Genomic DNA, 20591 nt, shown 5'->3' on the forward strand with positions numbered 1-20591 from the left:
ATATACAGACGCATGAACTTTGTAGACCCTGCAAGAACACGCTCACAATAAATTAGAACACACACACACACACAATACATAAACATAAATGGACAAACTCACGAAGAGAAAAGACGAACACACCAGAAACATAAACGCTAACACTGAGTAAGGACACAAACACCACACAACAACAAGATGTTAACACAAAGAGGTAAGTAAACACATGCACGCGAAGACATAAACACACACACACACACACACACAAGCAAATTAACGCACAGACACACACATACACACAGACACACACAAAAGGACATTAAGGAAACAAACACACACACAAGACATAAACACACGTATTATATATAGTCACAAACACACACACGAGCAAAGAAACAAACAAACATGCAAGCAAATAAAATATGCATAGAAATAAATCTGCAAACACACAGATACACAAACACACACACACACACACACACAAACACGCACACACACACACACACACACAAACACACAACTACAACTTCCCCAATCATCCTCTCATACACAATCTTGTTCAGTATACACGGCGACACACATCGTGTGCCTACAAAATGATTCTGTCTTTCACAGTTGGATGCAAATCTCAAAGTCACAAAGCAGCCATTATGAGTTCCACTCCCTGAGAGACAGTGCAGAGAGCGCAGCCCGCCCCTGAAATGCTACCATTCCCCTCCTTTAATTCTCTTCCAACCATCTTAAGAAAATGGCAGCAGCTGTCACTGATTTGGTTTAATGGCTGCTTGATGGGCCAATTCAACATGCATTCTGGCTTCTGGACGCTGTACACAAGATTAAAGAAACACAGTAAAAAAATATATACTTTATTATTTTTAATTCCCTCCCTCTCTCTCTCTCTCTCTCTCTCGCGCTCTGTCGGAGACAACATTTGTATTGGATTTGTTATAAAGTCATTTTAGACTGGTTTTATCCTGAAGTGTTAATGTTTCTTATATTTATTGGTATTTTATTTGTTCATCCGTTCCATGAATCAGATTGTTTGTTTTTAAGTTAGATCTTTAATGTTGTTATGTCCACTTTCTGTATGCAAATGTTTGAACGTTAGATACAGTGAAGCCCATTGTCCTTTAGGAAAATGTGTGCATGTTTCTTGAATTTATTGGTATTTTAGTTGTTCTTCTATTACATTAATCGTGTTTTTAAGTTTTTTTTTTTTTTTTCATGTCTATTTTTACTAAATTCTTGTCCGTTAGCTACAGTAGACTGTGTCCAAAACGATTTTCCATCGAGATAATAAAGCCATATTTTATCCTTGTAATCTTATCTAATCTGATTATCATTAATTGTGATAATCATTAACTCAGCAATGTCGCCAATAGAGGATCAGGGTGTGTACACTGTGTCAGGCACGGCATTACGGGTGGGCCTGACGGACCTAGGACCACCCAAAACCTTTCCTCAAAAAAATAATAAAGGTTAATATATTTTAATCATTATTTTTGTTACTTTTTTTTAAAACGCTTCTGAAATGCTTTATTGCAATACAGAAAACTTTGTTGATATTGATTCTTGACCCGATTTGCGTTAAAGGGGTGTTAATCTTCGTGGATGACCGTGAATTGCCGGTAGGCTATTGTATTAGTTATTATCTCGTAGTAGCCTAGGACACATTTGAATGCATCTTCTTTGTATAATAAGCCAAGCTCAGTCTGTTGCTAATGATATCGAAATATTGTTGAAAACTTTAAAAAATAAAACAGAATTATGAAATAGTCAGCCTCATGTTATACGAGCATAACTACACTATTTGGGAAATATTAGATTCCTGACCACTTTTACAGTCTCTAGGCCTTAAATCTATAGAGTGACGCGCTAAAGAACAGCCAGATATGGGGCCCTATCTTGCATCCGGCGCAATTTACTTTCTCACTGGCGCATGTGTCGTTGCTAGTTTGCAACTGGCGCAGAGCGTTCTTTTCCCTCCTGCGCCACGCGTCGGTAAATTAGGGAATGATCTTGCGCCCCAAGGGCCGCTTCGGCGAAAGGAGAGGCGTGTTCTGGCGCAAATGTTCCCTGGTGCTATTTTGCAGTTTCAGAAATCACTTGCACATGCATATTAGGAACACAAGTCGATAACGATAATACATACAATACTGATAAGAAACGATGTTTATAATGTATTGTGTATATCATTAAATAGAACCACAGTTACCGCATATCACATGTGTGTTAGGTTTTCTTTGCCGAAATTTATTTGAGGACTCAGTATTTCTGAGGTTGTGGAAGAAAACCTTATTCCATGTGTGAATTAGGCCATATTATTTGGCCACAAACTGAGCCATTTGAAGTTTGAAATTCATGTGCATCTGTCTCATTGGAGACTGCAGACGTGCTGTCAAAATATCAACTCGTCAGATTCAAATGCGCTCATGGCTCTTAAAGGGGATGGGAGCTGGCACTCTCATTGGTTTATTGCACGTTACGCCCAAACCACACCTACGGGTAATTAGGCTACTTCAGACCAACCCTTTTTAGATTTGCGCCGGGTACAAGAGGTAAAATAGCAACATCGCCATAGAACCGCCCACAAAGCTACTTGCGCTTGGCGCTTCTCACTTGCGTTTCAGACTGTTAAAATAGGGCCCATGGTGTGTAATGGAGATTCCAAAGCGCTTTTTTTTGCTCAGAACCAAGAGATGTTTTTACACTCCCGGTTTCTTTTTGATGTAAATTCGATTAGACGCTCCGCGGTTCCGGAGGGGGTCTTGGGTAGAGATGTTGCTGCATTGTCTCTACAACAGAGACAATAACGCAGCGTTATGAGCAGTTCTAACTGGAGAGACGGTGAAATCCGCGAGCTACTGACCATCATGGGAGAGAAGGTGATGCAGTCGCATTTTACAAAGAAGTTGAAAGATGGTGCGATCTCGAGAAAGATGCAGAAGAACGTTCCTTGCGTGCCAAGCCGCGACCGAACCGACTTGGCAGTGTAAAAAGGCCTAAGGAGAGATCGCGGATAGGTCCGTCCTATGCACCGAAACTTTTTACAGTGCAACAAAATATTTAATGAACATCAAGCTATTCAAATCTCTATGTGCACAGATAATATAACAGTATAGTCAGTCATTTGTATTAGGTTAAACAGGGATTCGATAACGTTTTTAATTTAAGGACCACCCACAATTGGTCTGGCCCATCCACAACTGGAATCCTGGCGCCGTGCCTGCACTGTGTGTGTGTGTGTGTGTGCTTGCGTGTGTGCGTGCGTGTGTGTGCGTGTGTGTGTGTGTGTCCGTACCAGTCTATCCCTTTGTGGTAGCTGTTGGTGTTGAAGAACTGGACCTCCTCGTAGGTCTGTGGGCTGGGCAGGTTGCTGGAGATGGATGGATGCATCAGCAGGAACAGGTACAACGCTGTGGTCCCTGCAGCCATAGAACAACACCATAAGGAGCTATTTTGCAACCTTACACTTTAAATATATTAAGCGCACTGCATTACTAAATTACTACATTAATATTTAACTTTTTCATCCTCAGGCTTTGTAGGCAATGTAAATGGATCTATGCCATGCTCAAATAACATTTTAAATCCAACTGAGTAGAAAGTGGTATGGATGGATGGATGGATGGATGGATGGATGGATGGATGGATGGATGGATGGATGGATGGATGGATGGATGGATGGATGGATGGATGGATGGATGGATGGATGGATGGATGGATGGATGGATGGATGGATGGATGGATGGATGGATGGATAGATAGATAGATAGATAGATAGATAGATAGATAGATAGATAGATAGATAGATAGATAGATAGATAGATAGATAGATAGATAGATAGAAAGATCGATCGAGAGTTAGATAGATAGATAGATAGATAGATAGATAGATAGATAGATAGATAGATAGATAGATAGATAGATAGATAGATAGATAGATAGACAGAGCCAGAGAGAGATCTAGAAAGATAATTACAGATAGGAGTGTTGAAGTGATTAAATAAACTGCATTGATTTGACTAAACCAAGAGAACATCTCATTACACTGAACCACAACAGAAAGAGAGAGAGAGAGAGAGAGAGAGAGAGAGCTAGCGAGAGATAGTGAGAGGTAAACAAAGGGTCTAGTAAGAGTATGAAGGGCTAAACAAGCCCAACAGATTAGTGTTGTACAAGCCGTCCAAGCGAGGAGAACAGAGCCGAGGTCGAAATGAGAGGAGGGAGCACAGGAGCGAGGCGCATTAAGAGGACCTATGAGAGGACTTAGATGACTTAAATGAATGGATGTGAAGGAGCTGTGCGCCTCAAGATAGCACAAGAATAATTGGTTTTCTGTCTTGGTGTGTGTGGGTGTGTGTGTGTGAGAAAGCATTTGTGCAGTTGTGTACATGTATATGTGTTTGTGTCTATGTGTGTGTCTGTGTGTGTGTGTGTCTGTGTGTCTGTGTGTGTGTGTCTGTTTGTGTGTGTGTGTGTGTGTGTGGTTGCCTGTGTGTTTGTGTGTGTGTGTGTGTGGTTGCCTGTGTGTGTGTGTGTGTGTGTGTGTGTGTGTGTGTGTGTGTTTGTGTGTGTGTGTGTGTGCAGTACCTGTCTTCTGGGGTCCTATCACCAGGAAGCGGGGTAGTCTGTCACAGGTCTTCTCCTTGGACCAGATGTCCTTGTGTCTCTTGTCGTCACACGGGTTCTACGTTACCAACATAACATTACATACAGACACACACACACACACACACACACACACACACAGACACACACACATATTACATAACACACACACAAACACAGGATTACATAACTGCACTCCTACTAATGGACACCTATACATAACTTATTGACTCAAGCAGGGCATTCGAAGACACAAACAAACACACGCAAACACACACACAGAAAATAAACGATTCCACTGCAAAGACACACCTTCCCAGTCGCACACACACACACACACACAGAAAAATAACAAATCCACTGCGCGGACACACATTCCCACTCTCACACACACACACACACACACACACAAACACACACACAAACAAACAGGGGGGTCCCTACCTGCCAGAGGGGGGGCTTCTGGTCGGGGAAGAGCTGGAAGTATCTGTGTGCGAGCTGCAGGGGGGGCAGAGTGTGAAGCTGCAGGGTGGTCCAGGAGCGCAGGAAAGAGGCCAGGTGGACAAAGGTGTACAGGCCAAGCCGGTCGTTACCGTAGTTGGACAGGTGGGTCATGAAGATGCTGACCTGGAGATGAGAAGAGGAGGAGGAATTTAGTGGAAGGTGGAGGATAAGGGTAAGAGGAGGAGTAGGAGGAAAAGGAAGAGGAGGAAGTGGAGGAGGAGGTGGAGGAAGAGGAGGAATTTAGTGGAAGGTGGAGGATTAGTGGAAGAGGAGGAGGAGGAGGAGGAAGAGGAGGAAGATGGGGAGAAAGGGGAGGAGGAAAACGAGGGGGAGTTGTGGCGAATTGGGGAAAAAAGGGCAAAAAAGTAACGGATTAGTGGGAGAAAATAGGAACAAAGAAAGACGAAAGACAGAAAGAACGAGAGAAAGAGAAACAGGAAGAAAAAAGCAAATAAACGAACCGAAAAACTAAATAGATTAATAAATAGACATGAAATTTAAAAACAAATCCGACTTAATTTGGATTCCAAGGAACTAAAATGAACCAAACAAAGCAACGTGTGGAGCAATGTGATGGTCTTGTTTAAACACAATATAATCGCCAGACTTTCTTGGTGCAAACACTATCACTTGTCACCTGTCAAGTGATTAAAACACCCACATGTGTTCCACGGCTCTTCATTTCACAAACTTCCCCACAGTTGTAATTGCATTGGAAAACAAACAGATTGTCCCGTTCTACTGTGACTGTTTGTTAACATTTAGCAAAGTGACAAAACTGTTTTTTTCATCATTTAACTTGGCAGTATGAATTTAGTTTGAGAGACACTTTCATACAAGTGGGAACAAGTGAGAGAGAGACAGAGAAAGAGAGAGAGAGAAAGACAGAGAGAGAAAGGATGAGAGAGAGCCACAATATTTCTTGCAAACCACGTGGTGATTCAAAGGACACACAAATTCAGAAAGAGAGAGAGAGAGAGAGGCAAGAAGGAGGGAAAAGGATGAGGAGGAGGCAGAGGGGGAAGGAAGGTTAAGAGGAGGGAGAAGGAGGAGCAGGAGGAGGAGGGCAGAGAGTGTGTTTGTCTAGCTTATCGCTATACATGCCTCAGTGACTAGGCTGATCAAAGAGACAGACTCAGATGGCCACCCCCCCCCCCCCCCCCCACACAAACACACACACACACACAAACACACACACACACACACACTCTGTGATGGCGGGGGGAGCCTGTGACCCAGGAACAGTCTAGATTAAACGTTAACATCAGCCATTAAGATATGAATTATTTGGCAGATGGGACCTTACACACGCACGAGTGCTCTATGTGCACACTTCACAGTAGCAGCCTAACGCACACATACACACATACACACACACACACACACACACACACACACCGGAGTGCACCTCACTGTGACGCAGAACTGTCAGTGATCCTCTGGACTGCAGATGGTTACTGTGGATGCGTAGTGTTCGGCTGACCTGAAACACTCATTACCACTATCTACCTCTCTATCTAACTCCACGTTGTCTAAATCGATATCTAACTATATACCAACATCTATAACTATATTTATACCTTCATCTAGCTCTACATCTTCTCAATCTATATCTAACTTTCGATATCTCTATGGATATCTATAACTATATCTATACCTTTATCTAGCTCTACATCTTCCTCAATATTTATCTATATTTCAATATCTATGCCAATATCTATAACAATATATATATACCTTGATCTAGCTCTACATGTTTTTTTTGCTCGATATATATATAAATGGAAATGTATTATTTGATATATTGAGAGCTGTGAAGAGAAAATGAGCATGACTGTATACTGCGTGTATATAGGAACAGGCACCAGCCGTATATCCATATGTCTGTATCTGTGTGTGTATGTGTGTGTGCGTATAGGTGTGCCTGTCTGTCTGTGTGTATCTGTGTGTCTGTCTGTCTGTGTTCATGGGCTGCTGTGTGTCTGTGTGTGTCTTTTAGCGTGTGTGGGTTTGTATGTGTGTGTGTGTATATTTGTGTGTGTGTGTCTTTTAATGTGTGTGTGTTTGTGTGTGTCTATGTTTGTGTGTATGGGTATGTGTGTGTATGTGTGTGTGTGTGTGTGTGTGTGTGTGTGTGTGTGTGTGTGTGTGTGTGTGTGTGTGTGTGTGTGTGTGTGTTGTCTAGTCCAGCACTGTGTCTAAAGAGCAGGGTCTATCATCCATCTCGTTAATGTCAGCGCTGCACGGCAAAACACGCCTTGCACTAAAAAACAACAACAAAACAAATAAACAACGACCACAACAGCCGAGATGGATGCCAGCGAGACTGCCTGTTAGCGCCCTCCCCCTTCCACTGGGATCGGACGGGTGGTACATAGGCAGCCCAGCAATACGAGAACGAAAGGGCATGGGAGAGAGAGAGACAGAGAGAGAGAGAGAGAGAGAGAGAGAGAGAGAGACAGAGAGACAGAGAGAGAGAAAGAGATAGTGTACAGACCGTTTTCGAATGTTCCAATCAGGCCGTAGAATGAACACATGAATTGTATTTGGTACAAAAGGGTTATCCGAAAGTATTTTACCATTCCAAGAAAAAAGCAAACGAAAACGTACTCAATGAAGCGAAAGTGAAAGAAAATGTTTTGCTACAACCGTCACAAATCCGGCATTTCCTGCTAAAGCAAACAGAGATCCAGTGTAAATTGGCCGGCTCTCTCCCCATGACACATGTGTCAGGGCTGGACGATAAACAAAATTATAAACCATCAACTAGAATGTCCTTTCACCATTTCAACATATAAATGCACTGTTTAATATGTAAAGGGCATAAATAAGGTTTACATTCTAAGGTATTTACATACTAAAATTAATACATTAGCATAATGGCTACATCAGAGAGAGAGAGAGAGAGAGAGAGAGAGAGAGAGAGAGAGTCAGCGGGATTAAGAGAGTGTCCGATGGAAATAAGATGGATGGAGAAATAAAGGGATTTGGAGAGAGGGACATGAGAGAGCTAGAAAGGGACCAGAGAGAAGGAGAGAGAGCTGGAGAGAGGTAGACAGAGGGAGACTGTTAGAAAGAGATAGACAGAAAAAGACAGTGAGAGGGAGATAGAGAGTTACTCTTCAGTACTTTACTGAAGAACAAACACTCAACATCCACAAATGGCATGTATCTATCTTCCTATCAGAACTATAACGAGGTCATTAGCACTGTCACTATCACCACAACCACCACCACCACCACCACCACCACCACCACCATCACCTCCTCCACCACAACCACTACCACCACCATCATCACCTCCTCCACCAACACCACAACCACCTCAAACACCCCCCCCCACTGGCCAGACACAAGGATAAATCTAATCAGATCCATCTGGGAGGACAGACAGCAGGGCGGCGGCGTGACATCATTCAAGCGGTGTCTCCTGATCGCTTTGTTACGCCGCTGCTGGGGGACAACGGGCCAGATGACTATGATCAAAATGGGATTCATGCTCCCTTCACATCACTCAATACCCCATGACTCATACATAAGGGAGGGCAGGGGTGTGCGTGTGTGTGTGTGCGTCGGCGTGTGCGCGCGCGTCTGTGTGTGTGTGTGTGTGTGCATGTGCGTGTGTGTGTGTGTGTGTATGAGCTGGTGTGTGTTTGTGTGTGTATGTGCGGTTGTGTGTGTTTGTGTGTGTGTATGCGTGTGTGTGTGTGTGTGTGTGTTTGTGTGAGTGTGTGTGTGTGGGTGTGTCTGGGTGTGTACGTGTGTGTGTGGGAGAGTGTGTGTGTGTGTGTGAAAGGGTTTGCAGAGGGAGACAAAGTGCCTGAATTGGATGTTTGTCAGACATGTGAGGCTGCGGTGTTTCTCCTGCAGGAGAGGAGAGGAGGAGACGAGAAAGGGAGTAGAAAAAGGGAGGAGGAGAGAGGAGAGAAGAGAGCAGGAGAGGAGACGAGGAGACGAGAAAGAGAGTAGAAAAAGGGAGGAGGAGAGAGGAGAGAAGAGAGCAGGAGAGGAGAGGAGGAGACGAGAAAGAGAGTAGAAAAAGGGAGGAGGAGAGAGGAGAGAAGAGAGCAGGAGAGGAGAGGAGGAGACGAGAAAGGGAGTAGAAAAAGGGAGGAGGAGAGAGGAGAGAAGAGAGCAGGAGAGGAGAGGAGGAGACGAGAAAGAGAGTAGAAAAAGGGAGGAGGAGAGAAGAGAGAAGAGAGCAGGAGAGGAGAGGAGGAGACGAGAAAAAGCCTAACATTATATCTACTCAATATTTCAAGAGAGTTTGAAGGAAAGACGAGACAACGAAAAATGAGATCGGGTGGACGACAGAGTTCTGCCAGAGTAATGAAATCAAAATGTGTATATATATATATATATATATATATATATATATATATCTGATACGGCAACATAAATATAATGATACAAATGAAATTACATGTAAAAAATATACATGGCATGTCTTGAGTTGAATAAAGTTGAATTCTTATTGTTTTGGACTTTCCACTTAGCTGTTACATCACATTGACAGTTTTACAGAATTGTACTAAATAAAGCAAATAACAATTAAAATAACAAACACCATAAAACACTGCTACAAAAAACACAGTGTGTCCATCAGTGTTGAGCTTTCAGCAACGGTCTCTGTCTGAAGACATGGAACAGGACACGAGCACACGACCCTCAGACAGCTCCTAGCAGCAGATAACCCCGACAGCAGCCGATACTTTATTCATAGGCAGCACTTGGCTGTCAGCTCCCAGGATTCACAGGGATATCAGCACGTCAAGTGTGTCGTTATCAGATAAAGATCTGCATAAACTGAGACCGGTCTGACTCACGTACAGCACGTCTCTGTGTGTCTCCGCTGTGCCCTGTCATGCGACAGGGATAGAAAAAGGGAGAATGTGTGTTTGTATGTGCGTGCGTGAGACTGTGTGTGTGTCTGTTCGAGGGAGTGATTGAGTTTGGGAAAGAGAGAAAGCGATAAAGTGAGATGGAGAGAGAGAGAGTGTGTTCGTTGAGTGTGAGATGGGTAAGATAGAGTGAGAGAGAATGAGATGGAGACAGAGCGACAGAGAGCCGTGTGTGCATGTGTGTGTCTGTGTTTGTGTGTGGTAGAGGGAGAGGTAGTGCGAGAGAGAGGGAGAGAGAGAGAGACAAAGAGAGCGAAAGATTGTGTGTTTGTGAGAGAGATAGAAAAGTTAGAGTGAGTTAGTTAGTGGGAGAGAGTGAGACAGAGAGCTATGTGTGTGTGTGTGTGTGTGTGTGTGTGTGTGTGTGTGTGTGTGTGTGTGTGTGTTGTGTGTGTGAGTGAGAGGAAAGAGAGAGAGCGAGAGAGAGAGAGAGTCTTTAGAGATGCCAACTCTCTGTAAACTGTTCCAAAAAGTCCGTTCGTATCTGTATTTCTTCTTTTCCAATCTCATACTGACCTACATGCTCTGATGAACCGTGTCCGACCAACCAGAAATGTGATGTTCTTCTAAATCTGCACACAATTTGGACCCTGTTCACACACGCAAACACATCAGCACACACACACACACACACACACAGACACACTTACACACACTTACACACACTGTGATTAGGAGGGCTTGAGAATTGCATGCAGTGGAGCGTGTTTAATCGCACCCTGACAAGGCCAGTGGTCCTCGAACGACATAGGCAGGACATCGACAGTAGTAGTACACACAGTAGTACACGCAGTAGTACAAACAGTACTACACGCAGTAGTAAACAGAGTAGTACTACTGTATGTGTTCTACAGCCAGTATAACTTGTTAGTACAGTAGTATTACATGCAGTAGTGTACACAGTAGTACACACATTAGCACAGAAGTAGTACATGCAGTAGTCCACGCAGTAGTACACACTGTGTGAGCTACCTAACTATCTACCATTTGACCCTTTCACTCAATTGTCATATGAAGTTTTTAGTTATGTGAGACACTGTGCGTGTGTACGTGTGTGTGCATGTGTCTGGCTCTGGGTTATTAAAAGCCAAACAACAATACAGTAAATGATAAAGTCAATTTAATGAGTACAATTTTTTAACTCAGCCTGCTTCGGTCAACGTTGACAAGCTGCTCTCCCTTACTATATCTCTACTCTCTCTCGCTCTCTCTCCCCCTTGCTCTCTTTTTCTCTCTCTCTCTCTCTCTCTCTCTCTGTCTCTCTCTCTCTCTCTCTCTCTCCATCTATACATACAACTGTCCTCCCCCTCTACCCTTCTCCTCCCTTCATTCATCATCATATTGGTCTTGTTTGAATGTATCAATTAGTTCACACACAAATGCAAACAAACACACACACACACACACACACATGAACAGACATAAACACGCACATGCGCACACACATGTGCACATACAAACAATCGTGCGGTAACACACATGCACACACATAGAAATGCACAAAGACGCCCGCACACACTCACGCGCATAAACAAACGGTCGCACACACAGACATACAATTGCATACACAAAGAGACACGCGCACACACACACACTCTTATTGAGATTGGGTTGATGAGCTGCCAAAGCCTGCGTTTTAAATCTCCAGGACTCAGGCAAGCACACACACACACACACACACACACCATGGACAACAGAAGTTTCTCTGAAGAGTAAATTCCTTGATTATTCTGATCCAGTTGTGTTGGCTCGATATAAATGCATATGGAGAAAGAGGCGGGAAATGAATTAAGAAGAAGAGAGCTGACAGGCGAGAGAGGCAGGGCGGCCATATTGGTTTTGTGGGTTGGGAAGGGGGGCGGGGGGAGGAGGGGAGAAAAGGGGGGAGGGGGGAGAGATTGTGCTGATATTTGGTCTTTGGCTAATAAGCTTGGTGGCAGAGCTAAGCGCTAAATGTCAGCTCTGATATATGTCCACAGCACTGCTTATGTCAGCAACACACACAGACACACACACACACACACACACACACACAGACAAACACACACAGACAAACACACACACACACACGCACACTTGCACACACACATATATATATATATACACTTAATATACAAATGCACACACACACACACAAACAGGACTTGTGTGTGTGTGTGTGTGTGTGTGTGTGTGTGTGTGTGTGTGTGTGTGTGTGTGTGTGCATGTGTGTGTGTATGCCTGGATTCCCAGCTGACACCAAGTGCCCTGACCTGAAAATAAAATGTTGATCTGTCTGAAACCCCCTCCCTTCTCATGCCACCATTTTCTTCTCCCTCTCTCCATATCGCCGTCTAGCTCTCTCTCTCATCTATCTCTTTCTTTCTCTGCCCCTTTGCCACTCTCCATATCGCTCTCTATCTCTGTTTCTCCCTTCACTCACCCCACTCCTCTCTCTCTCTCTCTCTCTCTCTCTCTCTCTCTCTCTCTCTCTCTCTCTCTCTCTCTCTCTCTCTCTCTCTCTCTCTCTCTCTCACTGTCTCTGTCCACCACTTGTCTCTTATTGGTCGGTTTTGGGACATGCAGTCTGAGCCTTTGTAGGAGACAGTGTTTGTCCCTTAGACTCAAACACACACACACAGACACACACGCACAGGCTCAGGCACACGCATACTCATTATGCTGACAGTCATTAATGGACCCCGGCGCTGCTGAAAGCCAAATGTGATTTAAATTATGGGATGTGAAGTGACACCGTTAACAAAACTGGTGATCATGGGACAACAGGAGAGGACTTCAGAGAGCAGTATCGATTACACAAACACACACACACACACACACACACACACACACACACACACACACGCACACACACACACACACACACACACACACACACACACACAGAAAGAGAGAAGGAAAGATGTAGCAAGGGAGAGGGACGGAGAGGGAGAGGGACGGAGAGGGAGAGATGGAGAGATGGAGAGAGGGAGAGAGGGAGAGAGAGAGAGAGAGAGAGAGAGAGAGAGAGAGGGAGAGAGAGAGAGTTGAAGAAAGGCCCTGCTTGTGTTTGAACTGCATTGGGATCATTAGAGAAGAGGGACAGACAGAAAGAGACAAAACGAGTCAGAGGGAATGAGCACAAAGCAAAGCATGATGGGAAATTAGACGAAAAATGCAATTAGCCTTGATTTCACAAGGTTTTCCAACTCACCAGTCTGTGTTTGTGGGTGTCTGTCTCTGTGTGCATATGTGTGTGTGTTTCTAAATGCACAAACACATGGTACCCCCGCTAAACAATCCACATTAATGTGATGTATTGAAGAATGCATCACACACATCACAAATACATAATACAGACATAAAATAAATAAAGTTAAAAAAAATATTATTTTTCGGAATATCACTACCCACTCCATAGAAACAACTACCCACAAAAAACACACAACATTCACACAAGGTTGGCACCATGGCATATTTGAAAAAGATAAAAGCATGCAGAAGGTTGGAGCGTGGGTCAGGTGACTCCGCCCTATGTTTGTTCAGAAATAGATGGTGACCATGTGCTGGGCGGGGGCAGGAGGAGAGGAGAGGAGAGGAGAGGAGAGGAGAGGAGGGGAGAGGAGAGGAGAGGAGAGGAGAGGAGGGGAGAGGAGAGGAGAGGAGAGGAGCGGAAAGGGGCAAGAGTGTAAATACTGGCGAGGTCATTCGACTACTGGTCTTTCCCCCGACGGCTAACTTAATAATTAGCTGCTTCCTCAGTCTGTTTTTAATTAAAGGCTCCTGTCCACTAGGCGACTTTTAAGGTCTGCCAACTTCAACAGCAGACACTCCACCATGGATCTTGACGACCCGTCTCGCCTTTGCTGTCGGGTCGGTGGTCCGAACCAGGCGACTGGGAACATACTGGGAACACATGAATATTACCCACGCCTACTCTGACAACTCGTCACTCTCGTCACTTGGACGGGAATGACGTACGTGAGGTATATTCGTGTAGCAGCTGCTGGATCTATCGACACCTCTCCAATGAAGGACATTTCTACCGAAACCAAGCATTCCAAGCATCGTTTCAGGCCAGCGTTTCTGCGGGTTAAGTCTAAAAGAATGGTTGCCCTGGTTAATGGTTAAGCGGCAGTTCAAGGAAGGAAATCAGGGCTTTAGGTCGGATTGTCAACATTTTAATCCACGTATCAGAGTCACTCGTTGCAAGGAACGGGTTGTTCCTCCAGCTATTGGCTGTCGCTACAAAAAAATGGTGTGTCGTCCCCCCTTGGAAGACTCATTGTCGGGGGGGTTGGCTGTCTAGTGGGTCCGAGCCTTAAGGTGTCAGAGTCAAATGGGGGAGGGGGGTGTGGGGGGGGGGGTGTTAGAAGAAATAGAATATTAAGGAAGTGAATATAACGATGAGCATTGAATAGGTGTGCATGTGTGTGCACAGAGGCAGATGGTGACATGGATAATAGCTGGAGAGAGCGCCCGTGTCAGGTGTGTCCGAGAGCGTGTGTTCCCGGTAAAAGGAACTGCCACCAATGGCCAATTACGTTTCTTAATGCAAACAGCAGAGCTGAGTCAAACTGACACGCACAGCAGGGGGACGGGGAGGGTGTGTGTGTGTGTGTGCATGTGCCTTTCTGAGTGCGTGTGGGGGTGTGGGGGTGTGTGTGTGAGAGAGAGAGAGAGAGAGAGAGAGAGAGAGAGAGAGAGAGAGAGTGTGTGTGTGTGCGTGCGTGTGCCTTTCTGAGTGCGTGTGAGGGTGTGGGGGTGTGCGTGTGTGTGTGAGAGAGAGAGAGAGAGAGAGAGAGAGAGAGAGAGTGTGTGTGTGTGTGCGTGTGCGTGTGCGTGTGTGTGTGTGGCTGTGTGTCAGCCAGCAGGCCTCCTGTGGTGAGACCTAATTTAAAGTAGAGAGATGAACATGGTTCCACTGTGGGAAACAACCTCTCACAGAGGGAGAGCGAGCTAGACAGAGACACGGAGAGAGAGAGAGAGAGAGGGAGAGAGAGTGTGTCTCTCTCTCTCTCTCTCTCTCTCTCTCTGTCTGTCTATTCAGCCTCTGCCTCTCTGCGTGTGGCAAAGGGACAAAGAAAGATATAAGGGGAAAAGTAATGACAGATGAGAGATCGACAGACTGACTCAGATAGGAAGTCTAAAAGAAAGACAGAAAATCTAAAGTGAAACAGGAACTAAAATGGAGCTAGGCTGGAAGAAGGATATCTGATTTTGACACTGGGCTTGAAACCCAGACACTGAGCCCCCCCACAGACCCCTTGTCCTGCTGCTCTGAGAGAGTGAGAGAGTGGTTCAGGATCCAGTCGGTCAGTGGGTGAGTCAGAGAGTCAGTTAGCGAGAGAGAGAGAGAGAGCGCGAGAGAGAGAGAGAGAGAGAGAGAGAGAGAGAGAGAGAGAGAGAGAGTGAATGACGAAGGGTTTGAGATTATTCGAGAAAGAGTATTAGCGAGGGAGCGAGACATTGGATGTGTATGTGAGAGAGTGAGAGAGTGAAGCAATCTGTGAGCCGATGAGTGATGTGAGTGACTAGTTGAGTGTGAGAGCGAGAGAGAGTGTGCGCGAGATGCAGTGAGTGAGACTAAGAGAGTAAATGACTAATGGAGCAAGAGAGTGAGTTAACTCGTAAACAAGTGAGTGATTCAGCCAGCTGAACAGCCAGTGTTTGTCTGTGTGTGTGTGTGTGTGTGTGTGTGTGTGTGTGTGTGTGTGTCTTTGTGTGTGTGTGCACGTGTGTGTGCGTGTGCGTTTGTGTGTGTGTGTGTACTCACAGGGTTGAGAAGTACGGTGAGGAACAGCTCCCCTCCTCTTATGCTCTTGTCCAGCTCTTTAGACCCCCCGGGGTACTCCTTGTAGTAGATGGTGTGTGTGAAGAGACCGCAAGTCTGGCGAGGCAGCACCTACACACACACACACACACACACACACACACACACACCCAAACGCACGCACACACACCCAAACACACACACGCCCACACACACGGACATCAGCAAAAAGATCAGCCTAATTGTGATATTGTGTTAAGTTAAGTGGGCATTGAGCGAAGGCCCTTGTGCGTACGCAGCAGGGCCTTCTACTCCCGGGAGCACAGGGAACAGAAGAAATTCGCAATCAAGAATCATTGAATTTCCACACCTACAACAAGAACACTCTCTGTGTGCTCTCTGTGAGTCCCTAGCGGCTCATACAGAGGCTATTACAGACCGAGCCTCTATAGATGGAAGCCGGGTGTTAAAAAGCTATTCTCTTTTATAATATATTTGTCTTTTCTGTCTTTATGGACAGGACAGTGAAAAGCATTAGGGAGGCGGCTTGAAAGGGAGAGGGAATGACATGCAGCAGGACTGCAGGTCGGGATCAAACCGGGGGCTTACGGCCTACAAGCTCGCTACTAGCTGAGCTGAGCCCCAGAGGCACCCCCAAACGTCAGTCATCTTCAACCTCAACGGCTGTCCTGTTCTCAGTGGCTCCCGGAACAAAGACCCACCGCATTAAAAAACATGGCGGCCATTGTTTCTTGTGAACACAAATACAGCACAAACTGGGTCACGTTTCCCTGTCGCGGGTGCTGGGGACACTGGATCCAAACAGTGAGATGCCAGCCCCCTGCGCACCAATCCGGAGAACATTGTGTTCTCCCAAGTGGTGTGTGATGTTGGGCACGAGGGGGGAATATTAACACTAATTTCTGGTGGTGAAACAGAGATCTTTTTTTTGCTGACTCTTGAGATCTGCTGAGTGTAGTTGCGCCCCAGAAGTGAAATTACAGCAGCAAATGGTGCGACAATAACTAACCTCAGCGCCACGTTTGGAACATCAGCCGTCGTAAACTCACATTGCATCACAACATGTCCCCAACTCATAACTGTTCCCTCGCTCTGTTTTCAGCTCCGCTTGATGTAAGAATGTTTCCCTTCTGTTTCTGAGTAAAGTTTTTCAGCAAACATCTGTCCTTTTGTTAAGTTTATTCACAATTGCTGCTCTGTTTGGTCTGTACATCCATATTGCTTTCTTTCACATGTATGTACCTGGTGAATGAGAAAATGTAGGTGTGTAGGATCTATTTACAATTCACATTGTTTGCCATTTCAATTTTGGTTCTTGGAGTACACTGGTGGTCAGACCAGTTACCATTATTTGGACGCCAGTTTATTGTAGTGTGCCACAATATAAACACAAACACACACACAAACCAGTTTATTATAGCGCACAAACACACATGCGTACAAACACACACACACACACACACACACACACACACAACACAAACACAAAGACACACACACAGCAGCAAGCATATCAACAGTACAGTTGCTAAGTTTTCCTATGCTATGCCAATTTATGGCTTTTTATATGCACACAACGCACACGCTTTTCAGGAAGCAAGCATCCACCAAAACAAAAGGTAAATTCACTCTCTACTCTCTCACACATTTCCCCTAGCAGCCGACATTTAAACAAGACACAGACAGAGTTATCTCCCGACAAATTATTAATTATGAGCAGAGAGGTGAAGGGAGGCTAGGAGAGGTGAGAGGGGGAGAGGGAAGAGTAAAGAGAGGAGCCGGGAAGGAGAAGAGGCGAGACAAGATAAGCCACGAGAAGAAAAGAGCGAGCAGGGAGAGGAGTAGGAGGAGAGGTCTTTATCGTAAACTCCTTGTGGAACACGACGCTGCATGAAATATAACACAGAGCTGGAAGAACAGCTATTAGTTTAGCTATAAAACATGGCAGCTGTGGACCTAGCACGCACACACACACACACACACACACACACACACACACACCCACACCCACACACACACACACCCACACACACACACACACACACACAGACAGGGGAGACCAGAGCCTCATAGACTCAGCACTATTTCATCAAACCAATTATCCAAAGCACTATATATCAAAATGATATAGCACATTTTAAAGAGAGAGACACACACACACACACACACACACACACACACACACACACACACACACACACACACACAGGCAGGGCTTTACAGCCATATCTCGGAGGCATCTGCCCTGATGCAGCAGGTCCGGTGGGCTGGTCTCCATCCACTGTCAGGAGACGCGTACTTTAGCGATTTACAGCCTCGGCTCAACTTTCCATCCTCTTCCCCCCAAAAACAACAACAACAACAACCCCCGAGCAAAACAAAACACCAAACCAAACAACAGCTAACCTTGATGTCTGGCTATGTGCAGTGCACCGGATCACATACCTGGGTTGGGGGCTGGGTTGTGTTTTTTTTGCAGATGACGGCACATATTGGCATGTAATATTAATCACACATACATACATTTACATTTATTTATTATTTACTCATGAGTGAGGCGCTCAGGCAAGCGATCTCGCACGCTGCGTCGCTGCTATTTATGTTTGGCATTCATTACTATCTTCATGTAGGTACCTCACGGTGCCAGTAAAATGCCAACAAGAGCTGTAAAATAGGCTGCGCTGCAGAGCCGGGATGTCAAAAGAAAACGATGGCTCAGGCTTTTTTTCACCTTCTTGTTGTATTTGTATTCGGGGGACAACCTTCTCCCATCTAGGACAAACCCAGGTGTTATTTTGGTTCAGTTCTGTTCCCCTTGTGCTCTTCTGTTCTCGTTATGTTCTATTTTGTTGTTTGTCGTTTCTGGAGTCAGTCAAAGATGGAGGACGAAGGAGCGAACAGGGACAGAGCTCTGAAGAGGTGGAGGTCGGGGTTTGAGTCATCTCGGATCCAGCATTCCGACTAAGTTAAAGCAGAACATCTCGGGGAGCAGAAACTGGGCCGGAAATCAAAAAGTGCAACTAGCGGTGATAAGCCTTGTTTCCTGATTGAAACTGTACAGAAGAGAAACACGAGTGAAATACACTTTCAGATGGGGATTTGTATTTCTTTCTTTTTGTTACAGCTTACTTGGGCTGGCCGGGTTTGTGTTTGCTTGTTAACAGCCAATAACGGAAGAAAAAATAATCTTTCAACCCCTGATCAAAAAAAACCGGAGCTGACCTTCGAGAATGGGCTCGTGCTGAGTCTGAGTCTGAGGTTTTAACGCTGACAGCTGAGGGCCAGACATGTCAGATGAATAACGAAGAACTCTGGCAAACAACCGACAGAACAAGAACATCTGAACAAGCCATGAGAGGGTGGGCGGTATGGCCTCTTTCTGTAACAACCCTTCAACAACAACACGGACAGAGCACGCTGTTCTTTAGTACCATTCCCCCCTACACTCCATCAAGGTTAGTCGTCTTCCTACAGCCCGGCCCCCCGAGATGAATCGAGATATGAATCGCACCACGATGGGAGGCACACAGCCTAATTGCTGACATCTGGCGGGCTCTGTTCTTTGTCTTCTTCTTTTTTTTTTTCATCTTTGCTTTACAGCTGGCAGATGCAGCCATTGTTGAAGGCGTGGCACTGATTAAGGACTCCTTGAATTCAGAGGTGTGCACAGCGCTGTGTTTGCCAAGGAAGGAGGGAGGAGGGAGGGGAGCAGTGAGGAGGGAGGAGGAAGGGAGGGAGGAAAAAGTGGCGTCCTGGGGAATTGGAATGCATGGATGTGCACTTTGTCTCGTCTCTTTCTGTGCTTTGTACCAACACTGTGTCTTGGCCTCAGCGTCTTCAGTCTATTGCTGCTGACCTCCTTCCTCTCCTCACTCCTCTCATCAGCACCTCTTTAACAACTGATTGTTTTCCGAACACTCTGAACACAACAATCTTGAAGACCAGCCCCGGTTGGTCTTTAACCTTCAACCTAAGTTCTCCCACACTACACTGCTCCACCACACCATGCACTGGCTAACGTTGGCTGCTCAAATCTGATGCAAGGTCCAGGACATGGTCAGGCCATAGAGCCCAGCCCCGTCCACTAAACCCTGTGGCTGCACAGCAGTACGCTATCCCGTTCCTATGAAGGGACCCCAGCTAACGCTCAACATAATCCATATTGTTGACTGTCTCTGGCTCCACAATGGTTGAACCAGGCATCACCCACCGATCCATCAGGACACCAGAAAGCCTTCACATCTTCTGTCTCAGAATAGCCTGAGACTGTTTTGATTTGACTCATTTTAAGGTGATGATGTTACCCATTTTCTTTGAAGAAGAAAAAGAGAATGTAGAATGTTTTTTAGTGTGTGTTTGCGTAAGAGTTGTCTGATGAGGCTGTCACTTGAGTTTTAACGAAGACAATAGATGACGGGTCATCTGACAAATGCAGCCTACATGGTTTTATATATAGACGATCTTCATGTTGTCACTGTGTAATTGGAGGAGCTGAAAGAGCTAAGGATGCTGGCATGGCGATGAGAACAGACACCATGGTGATTGGTACCATGGAGATACAGGATACCATGGCAATCAGTACCAGTCAGAGAAAAACTTACATTTTGAGTTAATTATTCTCCAGGCAGGCAATTAATTCCGGCTAACGGCTCCACCAACTATTCTAACATTGATCTATTTCTGTCTATTGTTTTAATTAACTTTGCTTAACCTTATAAGTATTGCCTTTAGATGTTGGGGAGAAGGTGTTAGCAATTATATATTTTTATTACATCAGATAAGCTAGTCACATGAATAGGATGACTATTCAAACAATTTTGTCA

General features: G+C 45.2%; 1 protein-coding gene across 3 annotated transcripts in view; it reads right to left on the bottom strand.

Moving 5' to 3' along the window:
• ndst3 (N-deacetylase/N-sulfotransferase (heparan glucosaminyl) 3) overlaps positions 1-20591 on the bottom strand; it is a 57308-nt gene that overhangs the window by 8515 nt on the left and 28202 nt on the right. For all 3 annotated transcript variants that reach the window (XM_079729238.1, XM_079729237.1, XM_079729239.1), the window contains exons 6-9: positions 15751-15879; positions 5035-5217; positions 4573-4669; positions 3281-3404 (exon numbers count right to left, since the gene is read on the bottom strand). In XM_079729238.1, coding sequence (XP_079585364.1) covers positions 3281-3404; positions 4573-4669; positions 5035-5217; positions 15751-15879 — 533 coding nt within the window. The remainder of the gene's footprint in view (positions 1-3280; positions 3405-4572; positions 4670-5034; positions 5218-15750; positions 15880-20591) is intronic.

Source organism: Pollachius pollachius (genome assembly GCF_949987615.1).
Source record: "Pollachius pollachius genome assembly, chromosome: 2".
NCBI classification, from domain to species: Eukaryota; Metazoa; Chordata; class Actinopteri; order Gadiformes; family Gadidae; genus Pollachius; species Pollachius pollachius.